The sequence below is a fragment of the Paroedura picta genome, chromosome 6 (genome assembly GCF_049243985.1).
Source record: "Paroedura picta isolate Pp20150507F chromosome 6, Ppicta_v3.0, whole genome shotgun sequence".
Classification (NCBI taxonomy): Eukaryota; Metazoa; Chordata; class Lepidosauria; order Squamata; family Gekkonidae; genus Paroedura; species Paroedura picta.
The window spans coordinates 21,183,767-21,207,577 of NC_135374.1; the positions used below are offsets into that span (position 1 = coordinate 21,183,767).

Consider the following 23,811-nt stretch of genomic DNA (forward strand, 5'->3'; position numbering starts at 1 on the left):
TTTGATTTACTTCATAACTGATTTACTATATAATTGTGAATCCCGTCTAAAGATTTCTAATCATGCAGTTATACAGGATACCATCAGAAGTTACCTGAATTCATACTTTATTTCACATTTTTGCTTTACCTGATCTAGAGCAGGTCTAGGTGTCACTGAACAGCCTAATACAAAAAGAGTGGACATCCTTACAGTGTGGGAAATAAATTCCCACACATACTATGGAGGGCTAAGATCCATCATTTACTCTGTGGGGATGGGGTGAAAACAACAGACTCTACTGTTTATGCAGTACTGTTATGTGTGCAGCCACATGTCAAAAGAAGTCCTACCGAAATGCCTATTTTCCTTGCCATATTGCCAGGCTATCCCAGTCTTGGCAGCTAAGCAGGATCAGCCCTGGTTAGTATTTGGATAGGTGATTACTGGCAAATACCAGAGAATGACAAACCACCACTGAACACCTTGGCTGCTTTGAAAGCTCTATGGCAGGGGTAGTCAAACTGCGGCCCTCCAGATGTCCATGGACTACAATTCCCAGAAGCCCCTGCCAGCATTCGCTCCCTACCGCTCTGATAGCAGGGGATAGGAATAATGAGAGCTTCCGCCATGTTGGGATTGTTTTTAAAGTCTTTTAATGGGTATTTTAATGGGGATAAGACAATTGTGACCCGCCACGAGCCTATGGGGAGTGACGGGAAATAAATCTAATTAATAATAATAATAATAATAAATAATCTGGAGGGCCGCAGTTTGACTACCCCTGCTCTATGGGGTCACCATAAGTTGGCTGGAGCTTAACAGCACTTTATAGGAACATTATTGAATATGTGCATGTGTTAGGGAAAGAACTATGCATATCAAAACCCACAGAATTTGGCATGGAACATGTGTAAAGCCATCCTCAGAGCAGGAAAAAAGAAAAATCTGAGTGGAATGATTACAGCTTTGTTGATGATCCAGACCAGGTGTCAAGGAGTCCAAACCTGGACTCCGTCCATTCCCGGGGCAACTGTGCACTAGGAACAGACTTTTGTAAAACTATATGTAAAGTCTGTTAGAACAAGTTTCAGAGTATCAATTTATTATTAATCAGCACAAGTCTGTAAAAGCAAGCAGGTCCAGAAAATAAGAAATGCTAGCTTAATTGTCTAACACAATGAAAGGTTGCATTAGATGGCACACAGTTACGAAATCCCAGGCTTTAGTTTAAGCATTCTCTACAATATTGTCTGATTCCAAACAAGTAAATCATAGTCGAGACTATTAAAATCCAAGCTAGCTTGTCTCCAAATTCCAAGGCCAGTTATGGATTTGGCCCACCTGAAGCAAGCAATGAAATTGAACCAATCCTACAGCATTCTGGCTAGAATCCTCCAGAAGATTACCTCACCACTCTTGAGACTTCCCCTCCCGTCATGCAGGACACAAGTTCTCATGTAGAGCCAGCTAGCCCATTCCACACTTTGGCCTTGAAGATAAGAGGCCTGTGGGCTGCAGGGCCCAATTATTAACACCTGCAAGATGGAACCTGTTAGTTACCACATTCATTAACCCTTGAGGGGAGGAATCAGGGGTGCTTTGCCTTACATCAGCCTATAAAAGAAGGGTATCTAGACTGAGGAAAGGATTTAGGTGAAGATCTGACAGGAAACCCAAAAGAAGAACTGTTTTCTTTGTACCCTGCTTTTCATTGCCCAGAGGAGTCTCAAAACAGCTTACAATCGCCTCCCCTTCCTATCCCCACAACAGACACCCTGTAAGGTTGGTGGGGCTGAGAGAGCCTGGAGAGAACCGTGACTGACCTAAGGTCACCCCGCTGGCTGCATGTAGAGGAGGGGGGAGTCAAACCCAATTCTCTACATTAGAGGCTACTACATCAAGTTGGCTCCCAAAAGCAATAACCTGATAGTGACTGTCACTTGAGGGGGACTTCCAAAGTTATGCTAACTGGATAACATCTGAACATTGCCTCAATCTGTCAAGCTCTGAAGTTCTATTGCAATGTAAGGGTATTCCATGTTCCATCATCACTTTCAAAGAGCTCCATTATCCTTATAGGTAAAATTTTGACTGCCTTTTTTGGAGTTTACAGTTCTCAGTAATCTGGTCGAGGTTGGCCTCAGTGTCCTCACATGCAACAATCCTGTTTGGTGTGCAAAAAGGGTCTGTGCAAGACCACTCGCATCAATATTTGTTTGTGCTTTGCCAATTTCAACAGGGTGCCCTTCCACCTCTGGGAGCAAAAGGTCTGCTCTTCATGGTTGCTGGTACAGCTTTGCATTTACTTCTCCAAACACCCTTCTGATAGTGTTTGTTTCAGTTATTTTCACACCTAGGGGAGAGAGCTATAGCATTCTGCATGTCTCCAGTGTTTAGCTAAAAGTGTGTGTGTGTGTTTAGTGAGATTTGGTGGGTGAGGTGAACCTTCAAAGGGCAGTAGTTATACCATTCCCTGCGCAGCACCTGCCCTGAGATCACTGGAACGATTCTAGTTAAGCAAATTGTACCCAGTTATGGGTGGAGCACATTATTGGCCATGACAAAACTGGGCAGTGGGTGTTAATTCATCCGTTCTCTTTTTGCAGTTAGCTGAATCACATCTTTGACTCTGTATGGGAACCCCCCTTCACATTTTCTTTTCCATGCTCCCTAGAGCTGCTCTTTGGCCACAGCAGAAAAATGCACAAGAGTCGGATCCAACTCAACAAATCTTTAGGGAATTATAAATTATGCATCTGCTTCTCCTGTAAGTTAACAAAACCGCCTTCAGTTTGTGGAGGCCCCCTGTTTTCTGTACTTCTATCTTTATTTTAAAAATCAGCATGCTCGAAAGAAGTAACATGGTGGAATGTCCAAATACCATCTGTTTGTTTAAATAATCCCAGTTTTATTACTAACGGGCTGATACACATGAGTGAAATTAAGAATGAAATGATGTTTGTTTTTTGAGCCATTTATCCACTTTGGTGCATGAATTATTGAGATGTCACAAGTGGAGAGGGAAGCCCCCCCCCCCCCCCTCCGCATGACCTTTCCTTTTGGTTTTGTTTCCAATTAGAGCTAGGATTGGTGGGGGAGGGACAGTTGTGATTAGTCTGCCAAAACTTTGCTTATAAAAAGAGCATGATTTTTCAGTCAGAAAATAAAGCAGAAATTACTAAGGTTTCGTAGTTGTCAGTACTGGCCTTATTCTCCCTAATAATTAAATGAAGAAAGGGGAAGGGCCATAATTCAGTGTTAGCATCTGGCCAGATCTAGTTCATGGTCTCAGGCAGGAATGCTGGGAAATGTTTCTGTCTGAAATGTTGGAGGGCCACTGCCGGTTGGAATTTGCACTCTTGGACTATATGGACCCATAAGCTGAATTGGCATGAGGCTATTTACAGTGGCTTGCAAAAGTATTTGCCCCCCTCAGAGTTTGTCCTGTTTTGTTAATTTCCACCTGAAAGGAAGTTGGATTGTGTGGGGAGGGGGGGAGTTAGCACCACATGATCCTTACAATACGCCTACCACTTTGAAGGCACGAAATCTTTTTTTATTGTGACACAAACCATACTCAAGACAAGAAAAAAAACAAACTGCATAAGCCTCTTGTGGCGCAGGGTGGTAAGGCAGCAGACATGCTGTCTGAAGCTCTGACCATGAGGCTGGGAGTTCGATTCCAGCAGCCCGCTCAAGGTTGACTCAGCCTTCCATCCTAATGGAAAAATGAGTACCCAGTCCTCATTTTACCCAGTCGGTAAAATGAGTACCCAGCTTGCTGGGGGGTAAAACGGTAATGACTGGGGAAGGGAATGGCAAACTACCCTGTATTGACTCTAACAAGAAAACGCTAGAGGGCGTCACCCCAAGGGTCAGATATGACTTGGTGCTTGCACAGGGGATACCTTCACTTTTATCAGTTTAGCACATCTAACCACTGGGATTTTCGCTCATTCCTCAAGGCAAAACTGCTCCAACTCCTTCAAGTTAGATGGGGAGCATTGGTGTTCAGCAATCTCCAAGTCATGCCACAGATTCTCAATTGAATAGTAAAGTACTGTTTGCGTCACAATAAAAAATTCAAAGTGGTAGGCATGTTGTGTGAATCAAATGGTGCTCCCCCACCCCCCTGAACCCAACTTGATTCCAGGTTGTATTGCGACAAAACTGGACAAATGCGGAGTTGCAAGCCCCCATACCTTCATCAGTTATCAGAATTGTTACTTCAATATAAAGTATGCATAAAGTTTGGTGTACTACAGACCTAATAATTGAAATGATTTAAAAAAATGTGCCTGCTAAGAGCTGGTTTCAGACCTCATTTTGACACCTCTGGCATTGGACTGGGGCTGAAAACCTAACCTCCCTCAAATAACTAACAAATCCTTCCCTGATAACATTTGAGGGACTTGCTTTGGATCTCCTCCTGAGGATGTCTTCAGGAATCTGATATCTGAAGTGAGGTACGTCAGCACGGAGTCTGAGTAAATTATCGTTCTAGCAGAATGTAAACTGGTCCCCTCTGATTTCTGTATGAAAGCCCGGCAGAATGATCGTCTTTAATCACATTATAAAAATATTTCCGGTAGTGCTCTGGTGATCCAAAAACACGGCTCACGGATAGGGAAGCTCATGAGTTTTACATGGAACCCTCCTCCCCTTTCCTGCTAAAATTAGGTTATAGTCGAAAGTCAGTACCACAAGGTAGGCAGCAGGAACGTTAATCTTAAAAACAGGTCCGTGAGCATGAAGTAGCTTTATTTAATCGTCAGAATTTGTACCAGTTACAGGCTACAGTTTTGTAAATCCTTCCTCAGTGACAATAGTCAAGCTTACAAAGGGTCAAGCAGCTGAACAAACTTTCCTAACACTCTGAGCCTTAGGAAAGCGATCCCCAACCTGTGGGCCGCGGACCACATGTGGTCCTTCGACTAATTGGAGGGGGGCTCCAAAGGACGCCTTCTCCCCCCCCCGGCCCTTTACTTCACACCCCCCCCCCAGCCCTTTACAACACACTTCATTGTTGTGGCGTGTCTGTATCTTATTTTGAAGGGATGTTTAAACATTACCATAGCAATCAGAGAGCGCTAGGGCAGTGGTTGGGAGTAGAGGAGTAAACTACCCCCCCCCCCACCGGGCCTCAGTAAAAGGCATTGAGTGGTCCCCGGCGTTGAGTGGTCCCTGGTGATAAAAAGGTTGGGGACCACTGCCTTAGGTCATGCCACCCTGGACCTATCTAGAGTTCCTACCTCTGATTTGGGAAATTCTTAAAGAATGAGGAGTGCCTGGGATAGGTGGAGCTCCCACCCTCTTGCTATGTATATGTATAGATAAGGAGGTTTTGTTTTATTGTATCTGATGAAGAAGTGTGCTTGCACACAAAATCTTATATCGAATATAACTTTGGTTAGAGAATAGCTGTTCTTTTGAACACTGCTTTTTATTACCCATACGAGTCTTAAAGTGACTTACAATTGCCTACCCTTCCTCTCCCCACAGCAGACACCCTGCGAGATAAGTGGGGTTGAGAGAGCTCTGAGTGGACTGTGACTAAGCCCAGCTGGCTGCATGTGCAGGAGTAGAAGGGAATCAAACCCGGTTCTGCTTCTCTAGACCATGTTGACTCTTGGTGCCCCTGGACGCAAATGGTGTTCTGCTGCTTCAGAGCAACCCGGCTACCGACCTGAATCTGTGGTTTTTACATCAACTAGTAAAATAATTAAACGGAGACCTGTCATTTTATGGCATAAAAACATAGATCTAAGGCGTGGATCCATGTGGTTTTAACATGGTCATCCCTGTCAAATTACAGCTCACTTCCTCCATATGTGGGAACAGATGTGACCTTATGGTATGTGTGTGTGTGTGTGGGGGGGGGGAAGACCCTCCTGAGGACCCCTGTGTAGTCCTGACACTTATTTTTCCCATCTGGAATTGGCCAAGGAAGTTCCCGGCTTTCAAGCCCATAGTGGGTTGCTAAAGGTCAGGGGAGGTTTCAGGCTGGTCCGGTTGCTCTCTTTCTCCGCCCCCTCTCGACAGGAGCAAGGCTATGGGAAGCGGCTCTCCTCCCCGCGCGGCCGGTTCCCTCCGCCAGGGCTGGAAATGCTTTTGGCACCGGCAGGCAGGGGCGACGCCGCGGAGCGCGGGGCATGCCTCCAACTTTCCCGCCCGCTCCCCCACCGCCAGCGCCAAGGAGGACGGCCGCCTCTTAACCGGCCGCCGCTTCCCTGCCGCCGCCGCCGCTGCTGCTGCTGCTGCTTGCGCCGGGCCGCGCTGCGCGACTGGAGGCGCCGCCACCATGGAGCGGGTCAAGGTAAGTCGCGGCGGCGCTTTGGGGAGGGGGCCGGGCGGGGTCGGGGGAAGAAGGGTCCTGTCACGCGTGGCCGTTTCCCCTCCTCGTTGCTGCCGAGCGCCGGGCTCGTTCGCTGCGCCCTTCGGCGAGGATTTCCTCGGGATCCCCCGCAGCAGCGGCGCAATTCGTGTTCGGACGTTTCCAAGCGCTCCGTCAGGACGCGTCGAAGGGCTGCCCGGGAAAGCGTCCGGCGGGGTTGTCCTTTCAACCTGGCCTCGCTCAAAGCGTCGCCGACGGAGGCTCTCCCGCAGGGGGCCACGCTCCCGGGGCCGTGCAGAGGCGCGCCAAAAGCAGCGCCTCAGGGATGCTCGCAAGCGGAGGTGGCAGGCCTCCAGTGGCGGCGATTTCCGGCGACCAAACGCCGCCGCTCCTCCAAAGGCGCCTCCCACCTGCTGCACTCCTTGAACAGGCGCCTGAGCCGCTCGCGCCGCCTGGGAGTGACTGAGGGGCACCGCAGGGCCAGGGCTTGCCCTTCGCTGGTAAAATCGGGCCCCTCGGCCTTGGGAGCTGGTTGCTCTGGCTCAGGGCGGTCTCCCAGAGACGCCGGATCGCGCGAAGCCCGGGTCCAGCAGGCGAAGGGCTTTGAAAATCCGCGCACCACCAGCAGGCAGGCAAAGGATCCCGGGCGGGTCAAGTGCTGCGCGGCCCGACCTTTCGCAAATGGCCAGTGGGGCCAGCCCCTTGGGGGATGCCTGAGGGAATGCAGAAGCGCCGAATTGGGTTGCCGGATGCCTGCGCCCTGGGTTGAGTTAATATGCGCAGATCCTCTGGCCCAGCAAAAGTGCCAATGATTTGGAGAGGAAGAGCGAATGGGACCTCTCTGGGGGCAGAAGACCCTTTCTGCATTAGAGAGAACCTGTAGGGGCTAATCTTAAAACTGTAGCAGGCTGCTTTAGCTACAGAAGCCCTGTAAAATGGAGGGGGGTGGGAAGCATACAATGTTGCAGAACATTGATGCCCATGCTCCAGGGCATCCTCCCATGCTTCCTTCTCTGCTGTTCCAGGTGTGGGCGCTTGCTGGGCTGCTCTTGTGCGGACTGCAGTTCCTCGGGCTAGAAGCTTTCAAGGTGAGCAAGCGGCCAATGCGGACGCGAGCCTGTGCCGACCGGCCCGAGGAGCTTCTCGAGCAACTGTACGGGAGACTCACGGCGGGCATGCTCAGTGCCTTCCACCACACTTTGCAGCTGGAGCCGCTGGAAAAAGAGCACAACGTCACTTGCCCGACGGGCAACAGGGCTTCTGTGGATAAGAAGTACCGTCTCCCCATCAACCTCAACAGCGTCTCCCCCTGGTCATACAGGTAATCGGAACTCATGAACATTTCCCTCCTCCCCCCTAATATGATACAGAGCAGGGCTGGCCAAACTGTGGCTTTCCAGATGCCCATGGACTACAGTTACCATGAGCCCCTGCTGGCCAGCAGGGGCTCATGGTAATTGTAGTCCATGGGCATCTGGAGAGCCACAGTTTAGCCAACCCTGCTCCACAGCTGCCTGCTCTATAGCTAGAAGAAAGAATCTTCTCCCATCCAAACCCTAACTGCAGTCTACCCTGCTTATCTTCTCAGCTGTAACAAGATCTAGTTAGCCTGGGCCATGCAGGTTAGGGCTTTGTTAGAGCTAAGGATACTGAGTCTGATTCTCCTTTTTTCCCTTTGGACCTGATTGACTGGCCTTTGAGATAAGGGGGCTGTACAGACAGTTTGCATAGCGCTGCCTCTGTTAATCAGGGCAGCACTATGAGAGGTGGACAGCAGAAGTCACAAACAGGGAAATACTACAGTGCATAAAGTCTGATCTATTGCCGGTAGGCAAACTCACAAAACTCTGGCTCACTTACTTTGGCCATATCATGCGATCCCACTCAATGGAGAAAGCAATTACGCTAGGATTGACCAGTGGAAAAATGAAACCAGGCTGACGAAGGATGCAGTGGTTGGACACGATTGGGATGGACACTGGCCAGAACACTGCATGGCTGAGGGAAGCGATGTAGGATCAGGGATTGTGGCGGCAGCTGTGCAGTAGGATCACCAAGAGTCAGATATGACTGAATGGCTGACAAGAACAAAATGAGAGATGCATTTGGAGTTGACTCAAAGAATCATAGAATCATAGAATCATAGAGTTGGAAGGGGTCATACAGGCCATCTAGTCCAACCCCCTGCCCTATGCAGGATCAGCCCAAAGCATCCTAAAGCAGTGGTCCCCAACCTTTTTTAGGCTGGGGACCGGCAGGGCAACTGCCCCACCCGTGCATTGCGCATACGCGGCCGCACCCGCACATGCGCCATGCGCTACTGAAATCACGCATGTGCGGCACTTTCGCGCATGCGTGATTTCGGCCACGCATGCAGCATGTGCGGCCCGGCCACGCACGAGCGATGCGCGGGCGCGGCCCTGATTCCCTCTCCCACCCCTCCCGCAGTAAGAAGCTTTTTACATCGGGGGGGGGCGGGGAGAGGGAACCGCGGCCTGGCACCATGGCCTTCACGGCCCGGCACCGGGCTGCGGCCCGCAGGTTCGGGACCACTGTCCTAAAGCACTTTATCCTTTCTGATTGAATAACTCGTAATCCAAAGATGAGCAAATAGATTGCTAGCTTAAATACAGTTATATCCTTCCAAATCGATTGGATTTAAATAGATTCCAAAAGGTGCAACTTGATTTAAGAGATTCAGATGGGTTGCTGTGTTGATCCAAAGTAGCAGAACAAAGTCTGAGTCCAGTGGTACCGTTAAGTCCAACAAAGTTTTATTAAAGGTATAAGCTTTTGTGTGCCTGCATACTGGACTCAAGTGTTGTTCTTTACTTAAGAGAGCAATTTAGAGAGCAGAGAAGAGGATGGGTGTTCTGCCTGCCTTTAGTCCTTATTTACAAGGATGTCATATTTTTAGCCCAACTTTAACATTTGGGGAAGTGCTATTTTAATAGTGCATAAATGTGTCCCAAGAGGCACGTCAGATTACAAAACCAGAATATTTGCTAGCTTTAAAAATAGGAGTTCACATTACAATGCGTTCATTTTTGAGAATGAACGGGTGACCCTTGTGCTCTGTAGGAAATAGAAATGTCAGTTTTTAAAGGGCTGGCAATAAACATTTGCTTTGTGGCTTGTCTTCTGCCTGGCTTAGTTAAAACAAAAATAACCATAAGATAAAAAGAGCTGTGTGTCCTTTTAACCATGTTCATCTATTTTGAAATGATGTTTACAAGAAAGAAAAGTCAGATGCTAAACCTGTATGCAAAATTGTGTGTTCAATTGTGGTTTGTCAATTAAACATTGTGCAAATGACTGAGAAGGAACCCAAGGACCTTTGCTATCCAAAGTCTACAGTAGGAAGGAAAGACAGAAATAACAGGAATAAACATGAGCAAATATTGCTGCCTACAAGCAGTCAAGCTTTGTTTAAGTAGGAGAATTAAGGCTGTCAGGTGAGTCCTAAGATCTCCTAGAACAGGGGTAGTCAACCTGTGGTCCTCCAGATGTTCATGGACTACAATTCTCATGAGAATTGTAGTCCATGAACATCTGGAGGACCACAGGTTGACTACCCCTGTCCTAGAAGACTAGCATTGAGGCAAGGTGGGGCTGTGGTTCAGCATCTCTTTTGCATGCAGAAGGTCCCAGGTAGCTATGCCAATAAATGTGTCTTGAAGGTCCCAGGTTTAGTTCCTGGCATCTCCAGTGAAATGGATTATGTAGTAGGTAACTGAAAGGGCTCTACTTGAGCCTTTGGGGAGCCCCTTCCTGCCAGCTACTGATCTGATACATGGTCTGACTCGGCACGAAGCAGCCATATGAGATACAGAGAAAGAACATCACCAGTAAAGGAGTCCCAGGAAGGAAGGAGTCCCAGGCAAAAGCAGGGGAGCCAGGCAGATGGGGTTGAGTCTTAAGAGAGGAGCCACCCATCATGTCTTCTATGTGTGAACTGGCCCTGGTGCATTTCTCTTTGTGAGCCTCCTTATACTACTTTCCGCCTCCTCATCGCTTTGTTCGCCAGATCCCCTGTATGATAGCATCTCCAGCTGTCATTAGCCTGCCCTGTTTAGGTTTCCAGATTATAAATTACAATGGTAGTAAATAAATCCAGAGCCACTGCAGTACCTCCCAGGACAGATAACCCGAGTGTGATGCACTGTCATTCATCATGGCACCTTGTTACAGCCTTCCTGTCCATCTGGCTGCATTCCTAGCCCAGGTAACTGGAGTATTTAACAAGCAGTGTTCGAGTCATCTGGTGAACTGTATTGGCAGGACTTGAGCCAGGTATGACATCAGCCTTTGGACTTTTAGCTAAGTAGCACCCTGTATCCACATGTGTCATGCAGTTAAAGCATTGGACTAGGATTTGAGAGACTCAGATCCCCACTTGGACATGGACACTCTGTGGGTGCCCTTGGACCAGTTACATACTCCCAACCTAACCTACTCCATAGTGTTTCTTTGAGAATAAAACAGAGGAGGGGATAATGGTGTTGTAAGTCACGGGTGGGGGATTCCCCACTGGAGAGCAAGCAAGGTATAAATATAAATATAAAGCTCTAGTTCTAGTACAGGTCCCAGGCCTACATCCATAGATTGCTTGACTCATCTTTGCATCCCAAGAACCCCATTATTGTAGGGAGATACAATACATTATTGTATTGTAGCTTTTCCCAGGAGTGATATATAGGGGATTGATGAAACCACAGCTCCATGGGAAATGCTGCCCTACCTCTGCAAGAAAAAGACTAAGCTGGCTCAGTTTTCGTGAATGAACAAGATCACTCAGAGCAATTTTGTTGCTGAAATCACGAAAAAAATGTAATTGTGGGACAATGCAAAGGCGCCACCGCCTTGCATTCACAAAGATCTGTAGTCATGGGCACCAGGTTGTGCCCGTGTGTTCCTTCTCTACTCCCTTTGCAAGTCGAGCACAATGGAGGACTTCCTGGTTTCAGAAGTCTTCAGTCACACTGCAATCTCTCTCAGTGTCTAAATGAAGTTTCCTGGATAAATTAAGCGTTTGTTTCTTCCTCACAAACTGAAACTCTGAACCTGGATCGAAATTGTAAATGTGGGGTTATGCTAGGGTTGCCAGGCAGTGCCTGGGAACCAGCAACAAGTATGAAGATGGGGACAAGGGGGAGGGCTGTGACATGGCATGTGCCTCAAGATCATTCTGGGTAGCTTTAGAATCGCTGCAAGCTCTATAGTTCTACCATAGAGTTTCAAGAGATTTCTAGGGTTCTAGAAGGGAAGTCCTGGTGCACATGCCGCTGCTGTTTATATAATTTTATTATTCTCCTGCTGCCCTCCCAAGGGGTGGTGGGTAACAGGAACTAGGGGCAGGGGATCTCTGTCTCTACCAGGGGAATTATAACTCTAGGTTATAGGAAAAGCATGTGAGAAATAAGGCTGCGACCATAACCCTTCCATTCTCCGGGCTTACAAATCCCTCCTTCCCTAACTGCAAGGGCAACTTGTGCTTCTGAAGTAAGGAGCAGTTGTTTCAATGGGACTTATTTCGGAATCAAACACCAGTGGTGCAGCCAACTTTGCATAACAAACTGCTTATAAACCAATCTACGTAGCAAGTTGGCCATGCCATGGAAACCAAGACACACTCAACCCAAGAGTACACAGTTGCCAGAGTACTGAGACGTAGATGAGGGGGGAGATGAGGTTGATGGGGAGTCCTACATTGCTCCAAATGAGTTAAGCTCCTTAATTAGAAGTGGCTTTGCACGAGCTAGTACAGCAGTGGACTCCAGGCATTATATACGATTTTCAAAAGTGTTAGGGGATTTGGCTGAAGATTGCCTCATCTTACTTAAAGCCTCTCAAGGGAGAGACACAAGAATTTGGCAACATTAACCATCTGAGCCTTGCTAACTCTGTCATCGTTGCAGTCTCCATCCTCCGTACACAAACCAGAGGGTTCCCCCCTTCCCCGAGTGCGTGGACTTCTGCTGCTTTTGCTTTCTTGTTCTACAATAAGTTTTTAAAAAAACCAAACACTAATTCCAGACATCCTGAACAGAGTCCAAGTTGTAGGAAGCCTTTGCAGACTGCAGTCATCTCGAATCACCATTAATTCGCTTCTGACACTCTGAGAAATGAGGCATTTATGGTATGAATCAGATATGATTTTGTTAACAGCAATAAGAAATTGTAACTGGACGGCCTCTTGGGACCCAGACCCATACTACAAATACTATTTATAGTTAACTATGCACTACATATAGAGAGAAATCTGAAAAGCAGGTTTATTTACTGACTCTTTGGGCATGTACACTGTCACCCCTATCCAAAATTCCTGGTGCACAAAGAAATGTGTGCATTGATCGCTCCTTCCATTGAAATGAATGAAGAAACCATTGGGTGCTGGGAAGGTTTTGATTGCTGTGCAGTAGCATATAATCCATAGGGCTTCAGGCTTTCTTATGTCTCACTGAATTTAATGGGCCATGTAGTGCTTGTTATCGTTGTTAGTTGCGAAGTCATGTCTGACCCATCGCGACCCCATGGGCAATGGTCCTCCAAGCCTTCCTGTCCTCTACCATTCCCCGGAGTCCATTTAAGTTTGCACCGACTGCTTCAGTGACTCCATCCAGCCACCTCATTCTCTGTTGTCCCCTTCTTCTTTTGCCCTCAATCGCTCCCAGCATTAGGCTCTTCTCCAGGGAGTCCTTCCTTCTCATGAGGTGGCCAAAGTATTTGAGTTTCATCTTCAGGATCTGGCCTTCTAAGGAGCAGTCAGGGCTGATCTCCTCTAGGACTGACCGGTTTGTTCGCCTTGCAGTCCAAGGGACTCACAAGAGTCTTCTCCAGCTACTGTAGTGCTAATATATAGTGCTACTTATGTAGTGCTTATGCATATAATCCCAGAAGTAAGCCCCGTTGTGTCCACTGAGGCTTATTCCAAGATAAACAGCTGCAGGACTTAATTGTGCATCTCCCCCATTTATTTCAATGGCATTTGAGTTGCTTGAGTCTAGGTAGAATCCAGCCCAAATACTTGTAGCCCCATGAGCCTACACAAAACGGCACCTGCAGGTGACTGAAATCCAGACTGATAAGAGGGCCATTGACTCTTTCCCTACCAAGCTGTCTGCCCATGAAAAGGCTCACCCTGCCACTGACATGTGAATGCCCATGCCCGCAGACTCACAGACATGCCACTCTTCTGACTACAGCGATCCCCTTCATTTCTTCCCCTCGCAGGGAGAAAAAGCAGTTTACAGGGAATAGCTTTGAGCATGGAAACTCACAAAGGGAAATGTCCACACCTCTTTAAATTTCTGCTTCCAAGGCATTTTTTTCCTTGGGATAAAAGCCCATAAGAGGGCACAGAATCCTGCAGCTATATTTACCATGTAACTACCTTGAGCAGGATTGAAGGCAGAAGAATTCAATTCCAAATGTGTAGCGTTTATAGTCTGGGCTGACAGCAAGCATGGTGTAGTGGTTAAGAGTGGCAGTTTGTAAGTTGGCGAACCAGGTTTGATTCCCCGCTCCTCTCCATGCAGTCAGTTGAGTGACCCTGGGCTCATCACCACCTTGATAAAGCTGTTCTGACCAAGCAGTCCTGTCAGAGCTCTCTCAGCCTCACCTACTACACAGGGTGTCTGTTGTAAGGAGAGGAAGGGAAGGCGATTGTGAGCCGCTTTGAGACTCTTCGGAGCAGTGAAAAGCAGAGTATAAAATCCGACTCTTCTTCTTATTCTCATCAAATCTAGCCAGCTGCTTGGGGCTGACAGTTTTAGCTATGTTGCCTCTGAATAAGCTGTTGAGAGCAAAACAAAAACAAAAAGTCTTATTCAAACTGCTACGGTCCAGCTGCAAAGGACAATAACTCCCCTTAAAGGCCTGAAACTTGACATTTGGCTTGGCTTATTGTCCATGTTTTGACTAAGTGTGTGAGTTTATATGTAGACCAAACACCTATTTTTTGAAAGACAACAGTTGGATTTCCTAAAGCATCCAAAATAAACTTGCCCCTAAGCCAAGTTATACTCCACTGCTGAAAGCCAAAAATGACTTTTTCATGATTTAAAAAAAGGTTGTTGTGTAGCGGGTGAATGCTGCATGAGTTACAATCTTACCACAGTTGCTCGACTGTTCTAATAAAGCACTTCAGCATGGATTTCTACCTAACAACACAACAACAGGTGTCTGTACCACCAACAGGCCACTGGGAGTTTGAGGATGCTTCTAGTGACATTAGGACCAGAGGCTATGAGACAACAGGAAAGGATTTTAGGGGGCCATTTTGTGACATTTGGGACACCTGGTCTTTAGGCATTGGATATTAAAAACATTCTTCTTGTTTACATAAGCTTGAGGCAAACCATTAACATAAGCCATCTCTGCTTTGGTTTGGTGTGCCTACACATGCATGTGCTTAAATGTCTATAATGTAAATAAACTTCCTAGTTGCGTTGGGTGGAAAAATTAAGAAAAATGGAAAAAATTGTGATCTGTTCAAGCAATGACTAAATGTGCACAGGGGAAGGAAACTTCTGTGAGAACCAAGCCTGTTGGATGGAAAGGTGGACAGATGCCAGCTTGTATCGTAGAATGGTTCTCCTGTACAGGAGAAATCCAGGAGGTGCAGCTGTCCTTAGTACAGCTTGGTACAGTGATTAGTTGCGGGTGGGCTGGGTTTGATTTCCCCGCTCCTCCTCTACACATAGCCAGCTGGGTGACCTTGGGCTGGCCACAGCACCGATAAAGCTGTTCTGGCCGAGCAGTAATACCAGGGCTCTCTCAGCCTCACCCACCTCACAGGGTGTCTGTTGTGGGGAGAGGAAAGGGAAGGGGATTGTAAGCCGCTTTGAGACTCCTTCGGGTAGAGAAAAGTGGCATATAAGAACCAACTCTTCTTCTTCTTCAGTAATATCAGGGCTCTCTCAGCCTCACCTACCTCACAGGGTGTCTGTTCCATGGAGAGGAGAGGGAAGGGGATTGTAAGCCGCTGTGAGACTCCTGGTAGACAAAAGTGGCATATGAGACCCAACTCTTCTTCATCTTCACCAGCATAATCTAGTTGTTCAGCAGAACTTTGGCCAGCAGAAAAGCTGGTAGGATCTGAAACATGACATTCCTGATTTGTAGCCACTAAAGCCTTGGAGACTCTACCACAGTCTCTCCTTTAGATGCATGAACACACACACCGTTTTTTTCAGTGCAGCACTAAGAGTACACTGAGGTCTAGACCGGGGGTAGTCAAACTGCGACCCTCCAGATGTCCATGGACTACAATTCCCATGAGCCCCTGCCAGCTAATGCTGGCAGGGGCTTCTGGGAATTGTAGTCCATGGACATCTGGAGGGCCACAGTTTTGACTACCCCTGGTCTAGACTAACCACCGTTGGTTTGAAATCTGAGTTTGCAATCCTGATTTGACGGGTTTGTAAATATCAGTGCAGATGTGCAACATAACATCATGCTTAATTCTGAAAGGGGCAAAAGCTGGAATTCAGGTGGGAAAGACTAAATATTATCCCTGCACCTTAAAGCTCCTCTTCTCACTTCTCTTCAGTCAGAAGGTGGTCATCCCATACATGTGAAACTTCTAAGAAATTTGGGCGCAGTTCTGGGGGAAAGGCATTCCTATGAAATTTCTGCCTATGTCAAAAGAGAAAAAAGGAAAACCAACCGTATTTAAATGAGAAGATAAAGCTCCACCCCTTCATTTGGGCATTCTCCTTTCCTCTTAATCTACTTATGACATTTGTCGGCTTTTGAATGGGGCTTTAAAAAACCTTTGTTACAGAGATGATAAAGTAATTATTACCAGCCGAGGAGCACTGGAACATGGAATGGCTGGACAGCCACCCCCACCTGGTTTAGGAAGCATCTGCACTAAGGTGCTGCGATATTTGCTGTTTTGGTGCCTGGACAGTGAGGTTTGAGCATACAAAGAGTAAGCTTGTTTCAGGAAGACTTCTCCCTACTTCACCATATGGACATAAACGGCAGAAACCTGGATTCAGTTTTCCACTGCAGGGGCAGAGGTCAGTTTCAGCCACTTTTCAAAGCATTCAGCCATGAAGTGCTGCATCTCCATGCCAAACCAGTCCCACAGCATGGATCAGCAACTTGGCTTTGAGTCACTCCTATTGTTTTCCATATTGCTGTTACTCATGAATTCACCAGCAGCAACAGCTCTGCAAAAAGGACGTTTTTCAGAAACCCTCCTTTATAAACCTATTTATTTTATTTTTTCATAAATAAATAAACAAACCTGCGTTCCTAAATTTGCACAGAAACATAAATATAACCTACAGTTTGGAAACATCCTTTCTTAGGATTGAGTTAAGCCATCTGTCCACTGCTACAATATGTACATTCCCAGCCTCCCAACCAGCTGGGTACTATATATATATGTTCACTTCCTGGGTTAGTGTTTAATAAACAAATTGCTGATGTGCCTAAAAGTGCCCTTTTCACCTTTACTTGGTAAGGAAGCTTTTAGGCTACCTTGAAAGAATGGATCTTGTCATGGTGATCCATGCATCAGTCATCTCCCCATCTTCTTGCTGTGCCCAGTTTGTGGGGCTATCCCTGAAGATCAGCTCAGAAGCTTCAGCAGTAAGAGTGCAGCTTGGAAGATGTTTGGGTACCATTTTGATGGTTTCTGCATGTAGGCCAAGGTGGTCTGTCCTTCTGTTCTCTATTTCCTTTCCCATTGTTTCATTAAACCACCTACTACAAGAGTTCATGTCCGAACACAAACTGCTCAATACAGATTTGTGCATTGCAGAATGAAACAGAAAGGCCATCTAGCCCAACAGCTGGACTTGCTCATCTCCAGCCCCACACAGATCCAAATCTTGGCAGTCACAGTCTGACTTACCTAAAATGTAGATGTGATGCCAGAATAGTACAGATGGAGCAAATGGCTTCAGATACACCAAGCAAGTAAGACAAACGGTACACAGTAAACCTAAGCACTTAAATTAAATAAAAATGTGTTCAATAAACCTCATCCATCCAGACTTGATTTTGGGTCAGGCGGAAATATGGGGAAGAGCTCAACTTTCTACAATCTTTTTCTAGCTGTGGAAATATCTGAGATGTAAAGAACAAAAAATCCTTTTGGGGGGAAGATACCTCGTTGGCCTTCCAAATGGGCTGCAAAACTTTTACTTATTGTAACAGTTGCTCACTGAGTGGCCCTCTGTTTGTGCAGCCACATATACAGGTCTGCCCAATTCACAGTCTGAGATTGCACAGAGTCATAATGGTGATGGCTGCTCTCTTCTTTTACTGATCCTACATGTCTAACAGCAGCCTGATGTGTGGTTGTCAGTTGTAGCTTTTGCGGGGGGCAGGATGGAGAGATAGGGATGGGCGGAAGCATTTCAGGTTTCTGTTCAAGGGACAGCAGTCCTGCCCCCAAATGAAGCATTCCGTTAGTATGAAAAATGCTTATGGGGGTGGGAATGATCAGAAAGAGGGATTTCAAGCTGTCTGCAGCACTCAAGCGAGTGCCTGGCGTGTGAGGACCGAGACGAAGGTCTTAGTGTTTGATAAACAAGAAAACTAAACTGGTGTTTATTTGAGAGTCTGTTCCATTCAGGGAGCTGTCCAATTATTTTTTCTTCCTGGTTTCCAAATAAGTGGCAAGACACTGAGAGCTGCAGCTGTCTTCCTCCCCCACATGCACACACACTGGCATAATAACAAAAAAACGTCATATAATGCAAAGCAGCGGCCAATGATTTGCTTATAATCTTTTCCAGCTGGGGTTAAAATCAGACGTTGGGGAGGGGAAGGATGCGACGAAGGCACAAACTGAGTCTTTATTCTTCTGCTTTGGCACAGAATTTCCTACGATCCCACAAGGTATCCAAAGTACATTCCTGAAGCGTACTGTCTGTGTAAAGGCTGTCTTACCGGAGTTTATGGGGAAGAGAATTTCCACTTTCGGAGTATCCCAGTTTACATGCCAACGGTAATCTTACGCCGCACCACATCCTGCACCGGAGGCCGCTACGTTTACACTGAGGATTATGTCACTGTCCCTGTGGGCTGCACCTGCATACCAGAACACGACAAAGAAGCCGATGGTGTCAATTCCAGTATAGACAAGCAAGCAGCAAAACTGCTGGGGACTCATAATGACAAGCCAGCGTCAGAATGAAGAGGACAGGTGAGACTCATGGCTGGAGAGGGCTTGTTGTGTGAGGTTCTTTTGGCTTCCAGGAATTAAAGAGCCAGTTCACTGGAGGTTCTGGATTGCCTCTCTCAGAAATGGCTGGCATGCGTGAAGGCACGGTCACAAAACAACTGCAGCAAACCAGGACTGTCAACACCACCTCAAAGGCAGGTGTAGCATCACATAGTCACCCTCCCGTCATGAGACACTTGCGGAAAAATTCAGTGGTGCACAGGCAGGCATGAACCAAGAGACAATGTGTTTTTTTTAAAAAAAACCTCAGAAATATAACCATTGAAGTTAAAATGTGCAGGCGTGACAAGGCTATTTGTTTTAGGGCATTAAAGAGACTAGAAAATCCACCATGAAAACACGTCACATGAAGTGAGAAACAACAGTCTGGATGGGAGTTCTGAAGATACGGGAAAATGAGATAAATTCAGGAAATCAACGCATTTGGGTTTGCTTCAGTTGCCAATATCTGTCCAATGCAGGCAAAGAACTAGGGGAAATCCTGGGAAAGTGTTCTTTCACATTTCACTGAGATGTGGAGCAGGCAGGAGTAGGGAGGGAAGGATGTGAGAAAGCTACATCTTCAATAGCTAAGCACAAGACACCTCCCCTCAAATACTCTGCCAGCTGTGGGGATCCTGAGGGAGGGGGTGAGTCTCCCACCAACTCTCTTCACCATGGCAGGGGCTTACCACAGTGTCTGCGGTCTGATGAACTGATTCGTGGAAGGCTGTACCAATAAAATGCAACCCTAAAATCCTCCTGGTCTTACAATACTAAGAATGTTTTTTTTTTTAAAGAACCAAAGATAATGTCACATTTTAAAGTTTTTAAAAATCAGAATTATGTTTATTTCATGAGCATGCTTGAACATTTGGATTCCTAAGAATGTCCAGTTTTCGTATTGTGCTCAGGAAGAGCAAGGCATGGTAGTGGCCCAAGGGCAATCAATGGAAATGCCGCACAGAGTTAAATGGTTAGGTTCCTTTCTTTCGGAAATGAAACGCAGCCAACTTTCACTCTAAAGAGCGCTTCTTCTTTTCTTCACTGTGGACAACAGTGTCTGGCCTCCTCTTGCTCCCTATCTCAGGCGTCGCTTGGTTCATCTCAGTCTGTGGACTAACTGGAGAGGAATATACGAGTCGTTCATTGAAGTGACAGCGCAAAATAATACAGAACCGATATTTCACTGCTGAAATTAATGTGGGGGGAAATAAGTGAACGTTCAGATGCAAAACCATCTTTAGTTCAGCCGCATACATATTTTGACTTGCAAAAAGCAAAACACTGGGATTTTTTTGAATGCAGTTCTTCAGTTAGACACAAAGCAGACATCACGTCTGTTCGATGGACGTTTAGCTACGTTCTCTGAGATCATCTGTTCACATGCTATTGTGGAAAGGGGATGTATTTCTTTAAAATACAATCTGTTTCTAAAAGCATGGACTTTGCCAATTGCCTTTGAAATCCATCCTCTAGCTTTTGGATAACACGCACTGTTATCAGTTTCAGATTTATCTGGCTGCCTTAGTGCCGTTGGGAATAAGATGCACAAAGATCAGATAAAAGAACCCAAAGTGCTTTGCCAATTCAAACAAGGGGAAGAAATGAATGTGCCTTGACTTTCACTGGTGAAAGGAGAACTGCCAAATTAGCAGAAAGTATGAGCCAAATGCTCTAATACCAAGGGTTCAATTAACTGTGTAAGCTGGAGCCGTCCATCTCTTTCTACTCCAAGAGGTAAAAAATTGCTGGCTCCAGTTACAGGTTCACTCATACAAAACTCTGTCTTAATTTAACACATCATCTTATGTGTCTAGTTTCTTAAAGGGGCTAATGTCCTAAGTCAACCGTCCAGTTTGGCATCTGGTATTTGGAACTGTTTTCAGACAATTAACATTAATAAACACAAAGTGATTGACGATCATAAGACAGACTTGCTGGTCAAACCAGTGGATCCATGAAGTCTCTATGACCCAAGGGTCTATGTATTTTCCTGGAGGGGCAATGCGTCGGCATAGAATCCAAGGCCTTTCTCTGTATTGAAGCCTAGAACCAATATTCAGAACTATACTGCCTGAGTCTGGAGATTCAAGATCACTGTAGAAGAAGAGGTAAATTTTATACCCTAGTCACTGGCTGAAGGAGTCTCAGAGCAGCTTACAATCACCTTCTCTTCCTCTCCCCACAAAAGATACCCTGTGAGGTAGGTGGGACTGAGAGGGCTCTGGCAAGAATGCTCTGTGAGAACAGCTCTAACAGGACTGTGACTGGCCCAAGGTCACCCAGCTGACTATGTGTGGAGGAATGAGGAATCAAACCTGGCCTCCACTTTTAACCACTACACATCTCATGTATCTATGAGAGATACAGCAATTCATTTTCTCCAGTTTATAGAGAGGTGACAGGATGCTAAGGTACAGCCATACCTACAACAGATGTGTCAAAAGAAGAGGCAAATTTCAGGTGCTTCTGCCTTTGAGATCCCCTGCATGACAAGCTTTCCCTGCCAAACACACCATGAAAGTACTGCAACCTATCTAATTTAGCATCTGTTCTCATGTCACAATCCTGATACTAAAATATTTCACATGTCCTTTTCCTTAAAAATTTTTAAATCTGATTATGAACTTTGTTTATGCCTATCCATCACTGTCATAGGATGCTCTTTCAACCAAACATTCCTTTTAGATGAAATCCCAGCTCCAAGCAGCAACCCTGCATGCCATACATTAATACCGAGGAGGAAAAGGTTACAAAGAATTAAGCTGAAGGCTTGCAGATGGTCACCTAATCAAAACAAGAAATGCCTCACTGAACCCAGGCCAGGCAATTCAGCTGAGAACAATTCAAAGTGAAAACTGTACGTAATCTGAAAGAATTTCCTTACTGCCAGGGGGGGGGGGAATGTTTCCCTTTGCCCTGAATTATCCTAGGAAGTGCAAAATGCAGGGATTTCAACCCACAGGGCTGACAACAATCTGATGTTATAACTGTTGCACAGTAGGGTGTTACAACAACACAGCTAGCACCATTACACCATAAGGGCAGCCTCAAGCATCTGGACATCTGGAGTTTATGGCTACAAACAGGGATCATCAACCAGAGAGCACCAGCCTTCCATTTTCCCACTTGGAACATGATGGATACATTCTGCCCATCTGTTTACTTGTGGGACAGGTATATAAATCTGAACATTTCTAATCAGTGGTTTTCAAAAGCTTTTGCCTTAAACATTTTATGTGTTACACGTAGTTCACAAAGAATGCTAGCTGGACTTTCAGGTCTGCTGGTTCTTGTGCGCATCCCTCCCAGGGCAGATGCAATAATTCCTGCGGATGCACATTTTAGGGAACGATGGGAAATAATGTGACATTTGTATTTTAGGTAAGCCTTTCTACCATCTTCTCGTTGTGGATCCTTCTGGGTTCAAGATGATTTTAAGATTGTTGTCTTATGGGGGGAAATTAATTTTAAGCAATGTCTGTTTGACATACATAGGGTGGGATGAATCTTACATGAATCCACATAATTGTCACTATAGCACCAGTACCCTGTCCGAGTTCCAACCTCCTCCCTCCATCCCTTCCACCTCCAACTTGGAAAACATGTCATTATGATCTTGCAAATCACCGCTGACCACAATCACCTAAGCTCATGTTTTTGTCCTCGTCACAGGCATATGCCTCAGGAACATCAGGAGGGTACAGAGTGGATCACCTACAAAACAGCTAAGATAAAAAATAATTCTAATGCTCAATGCTTATTCATCTTGGGGGAGAAGGGGGGAAATTGTGCTGTGAGCTGATTGGGCATGAATAGAAACCTGTTCCATTTGAAGAATTTGGCTGCTTAGCTCAGGGCAAGATTTCAAAGAACAGGCCTTATATGGTCTCAGTCTGGAGTCTTGAGATAATAATCAATGTAAAACAGACGCCCCTATTTCAAGTTTTGTGCCAAGGCATATGCATCTAATGTCCTCTTATTTCATAATTGAATTCATAATTCAAATAAGTTAAAAACCTTTGGTGGACAACTTAGCTCACAGATGAGTATCACCTGCAGAAGGGATCTTTAAGGAGTGCTGAACAGTTGTGACTGTCGCAGTTGTGGGGACTGCAGTGGTCCTTGCTTTGAGCCGATGGAAGCATCCTTCTCATCATCTCCTTTCCTTAATTACGAATGGTGGAAAAGGTAACAGTTATCTAGCTACACAGCAAGGTCAAAAATCATCAGGGAAATGTTTGATTTAACTTTGATGACATGTAAAAGACTTGCAGGTGAGTTGGGGCAATGGAAGAACAGGAAAGAGGGATAGGGGCACAATGCTAAAAAAAATCCCCAAAGCCAGAGTAATCTGGGACCTTAATAATCTGTTGCTTTGGTCCCCTGGGCAAGAGGGATGGCTAAACTCCCATCCTGTTCTGTTTCAAAACAGGGGGGGGGACACTACATTCCAACTCCCACTCCCTTCTTCACAGGGAAGCACCACATATTAAAATCATTCCTGAAATGAAGAAACACAGGAACTTGGAATGAGAACTATTGGACAAGGATACACCTGTGTCAGCTAGAAATATGGAATGGAGGGGGGGGGGGGTTCGTCAGGAAGTCCGTGGTCACGTCTGTCAACCTGAGATCCATCTGTAATATATGGGGGCAGCTGCAAGTCAAAGCTTAATCCATAGATGGACTGTAGTTTCCCACCCCTTAGAGGGGTATAAGCAAGATGTGAGCAAAAAGTACCACCTGTTAACCAAGCAGGACAGGTCTTCAGAGGCTCAAGTAGAGACTATTTCCCAATATCTGCTATGCAAAATTCTTCAACTGGATTAGCAAAGGGTTGAACCTGGGCCCTCTGGTATGCAAAGCACAGCAACTTCCAGATGTGATGGCATACAAATAAAAGTGAATTTCTACTGCTCATAGCATTTCTGTTTTCATGTAAGCATGGATGAAGGGATGTTGTGTTTAATGGACAGTGATCTGTAAAGATCTGTATTACTCTGTATAAGTTAAAATTCTGTGAGACAAATGTTCAGGACTGTATGAAGATCATGTTCTTCCTAACCGGAAAAAATAGCATTTTGCTACCCAGCCATGGAAGAAAGTCAGGTTTTTAGTACATTTAAAAATTAATATGCTGACTTAATGACCTAAAACATGTATTTTTTTTTAAACAAAGCTTTTGTCATACCATTTCCACGGTATCATTCCTAATTTCTGCACAAAGGTTTAACAAGTTAATAAAACATTATTGTCTCTCTATATAAGCATGGCAGTTATTTATCACAGACCAAGTTACAAG

The 23,811-nt window shown here is 45.9% G+C and overlaps 1 protein-coding gene across 1 annotated transcript; it reads left to right on the forward strand.

Annotated features, from left to right (window-relative positions):
- The first annotated feature begins 5,994 nt into the window (after positions 1-5,994).
- On the forward strand, positions 5,995-23,776 carry IL17D (interleukin 17D). The gene is made up of 4 exons (XM_077341672.1): positions 5,995-6,298; positions 7,342-7,637; positions 18,158-18,485; positions 21,195-23,776. The coding sequence occupies exons 1-3, from the start codon at positions 6,035-6,037 to the stop codon at positions 18,474-18,476; spliced, it is 879 nt and encodes a 292-aa protein (XP_077197787.1). The 5' UTR covers positions 5,995-6,034; the 3' UTR covers positions 18,477-18,485; positions 21,195-23,776.
- Positions 23,777-23,811: the final 35 nt, after the last annotated feature.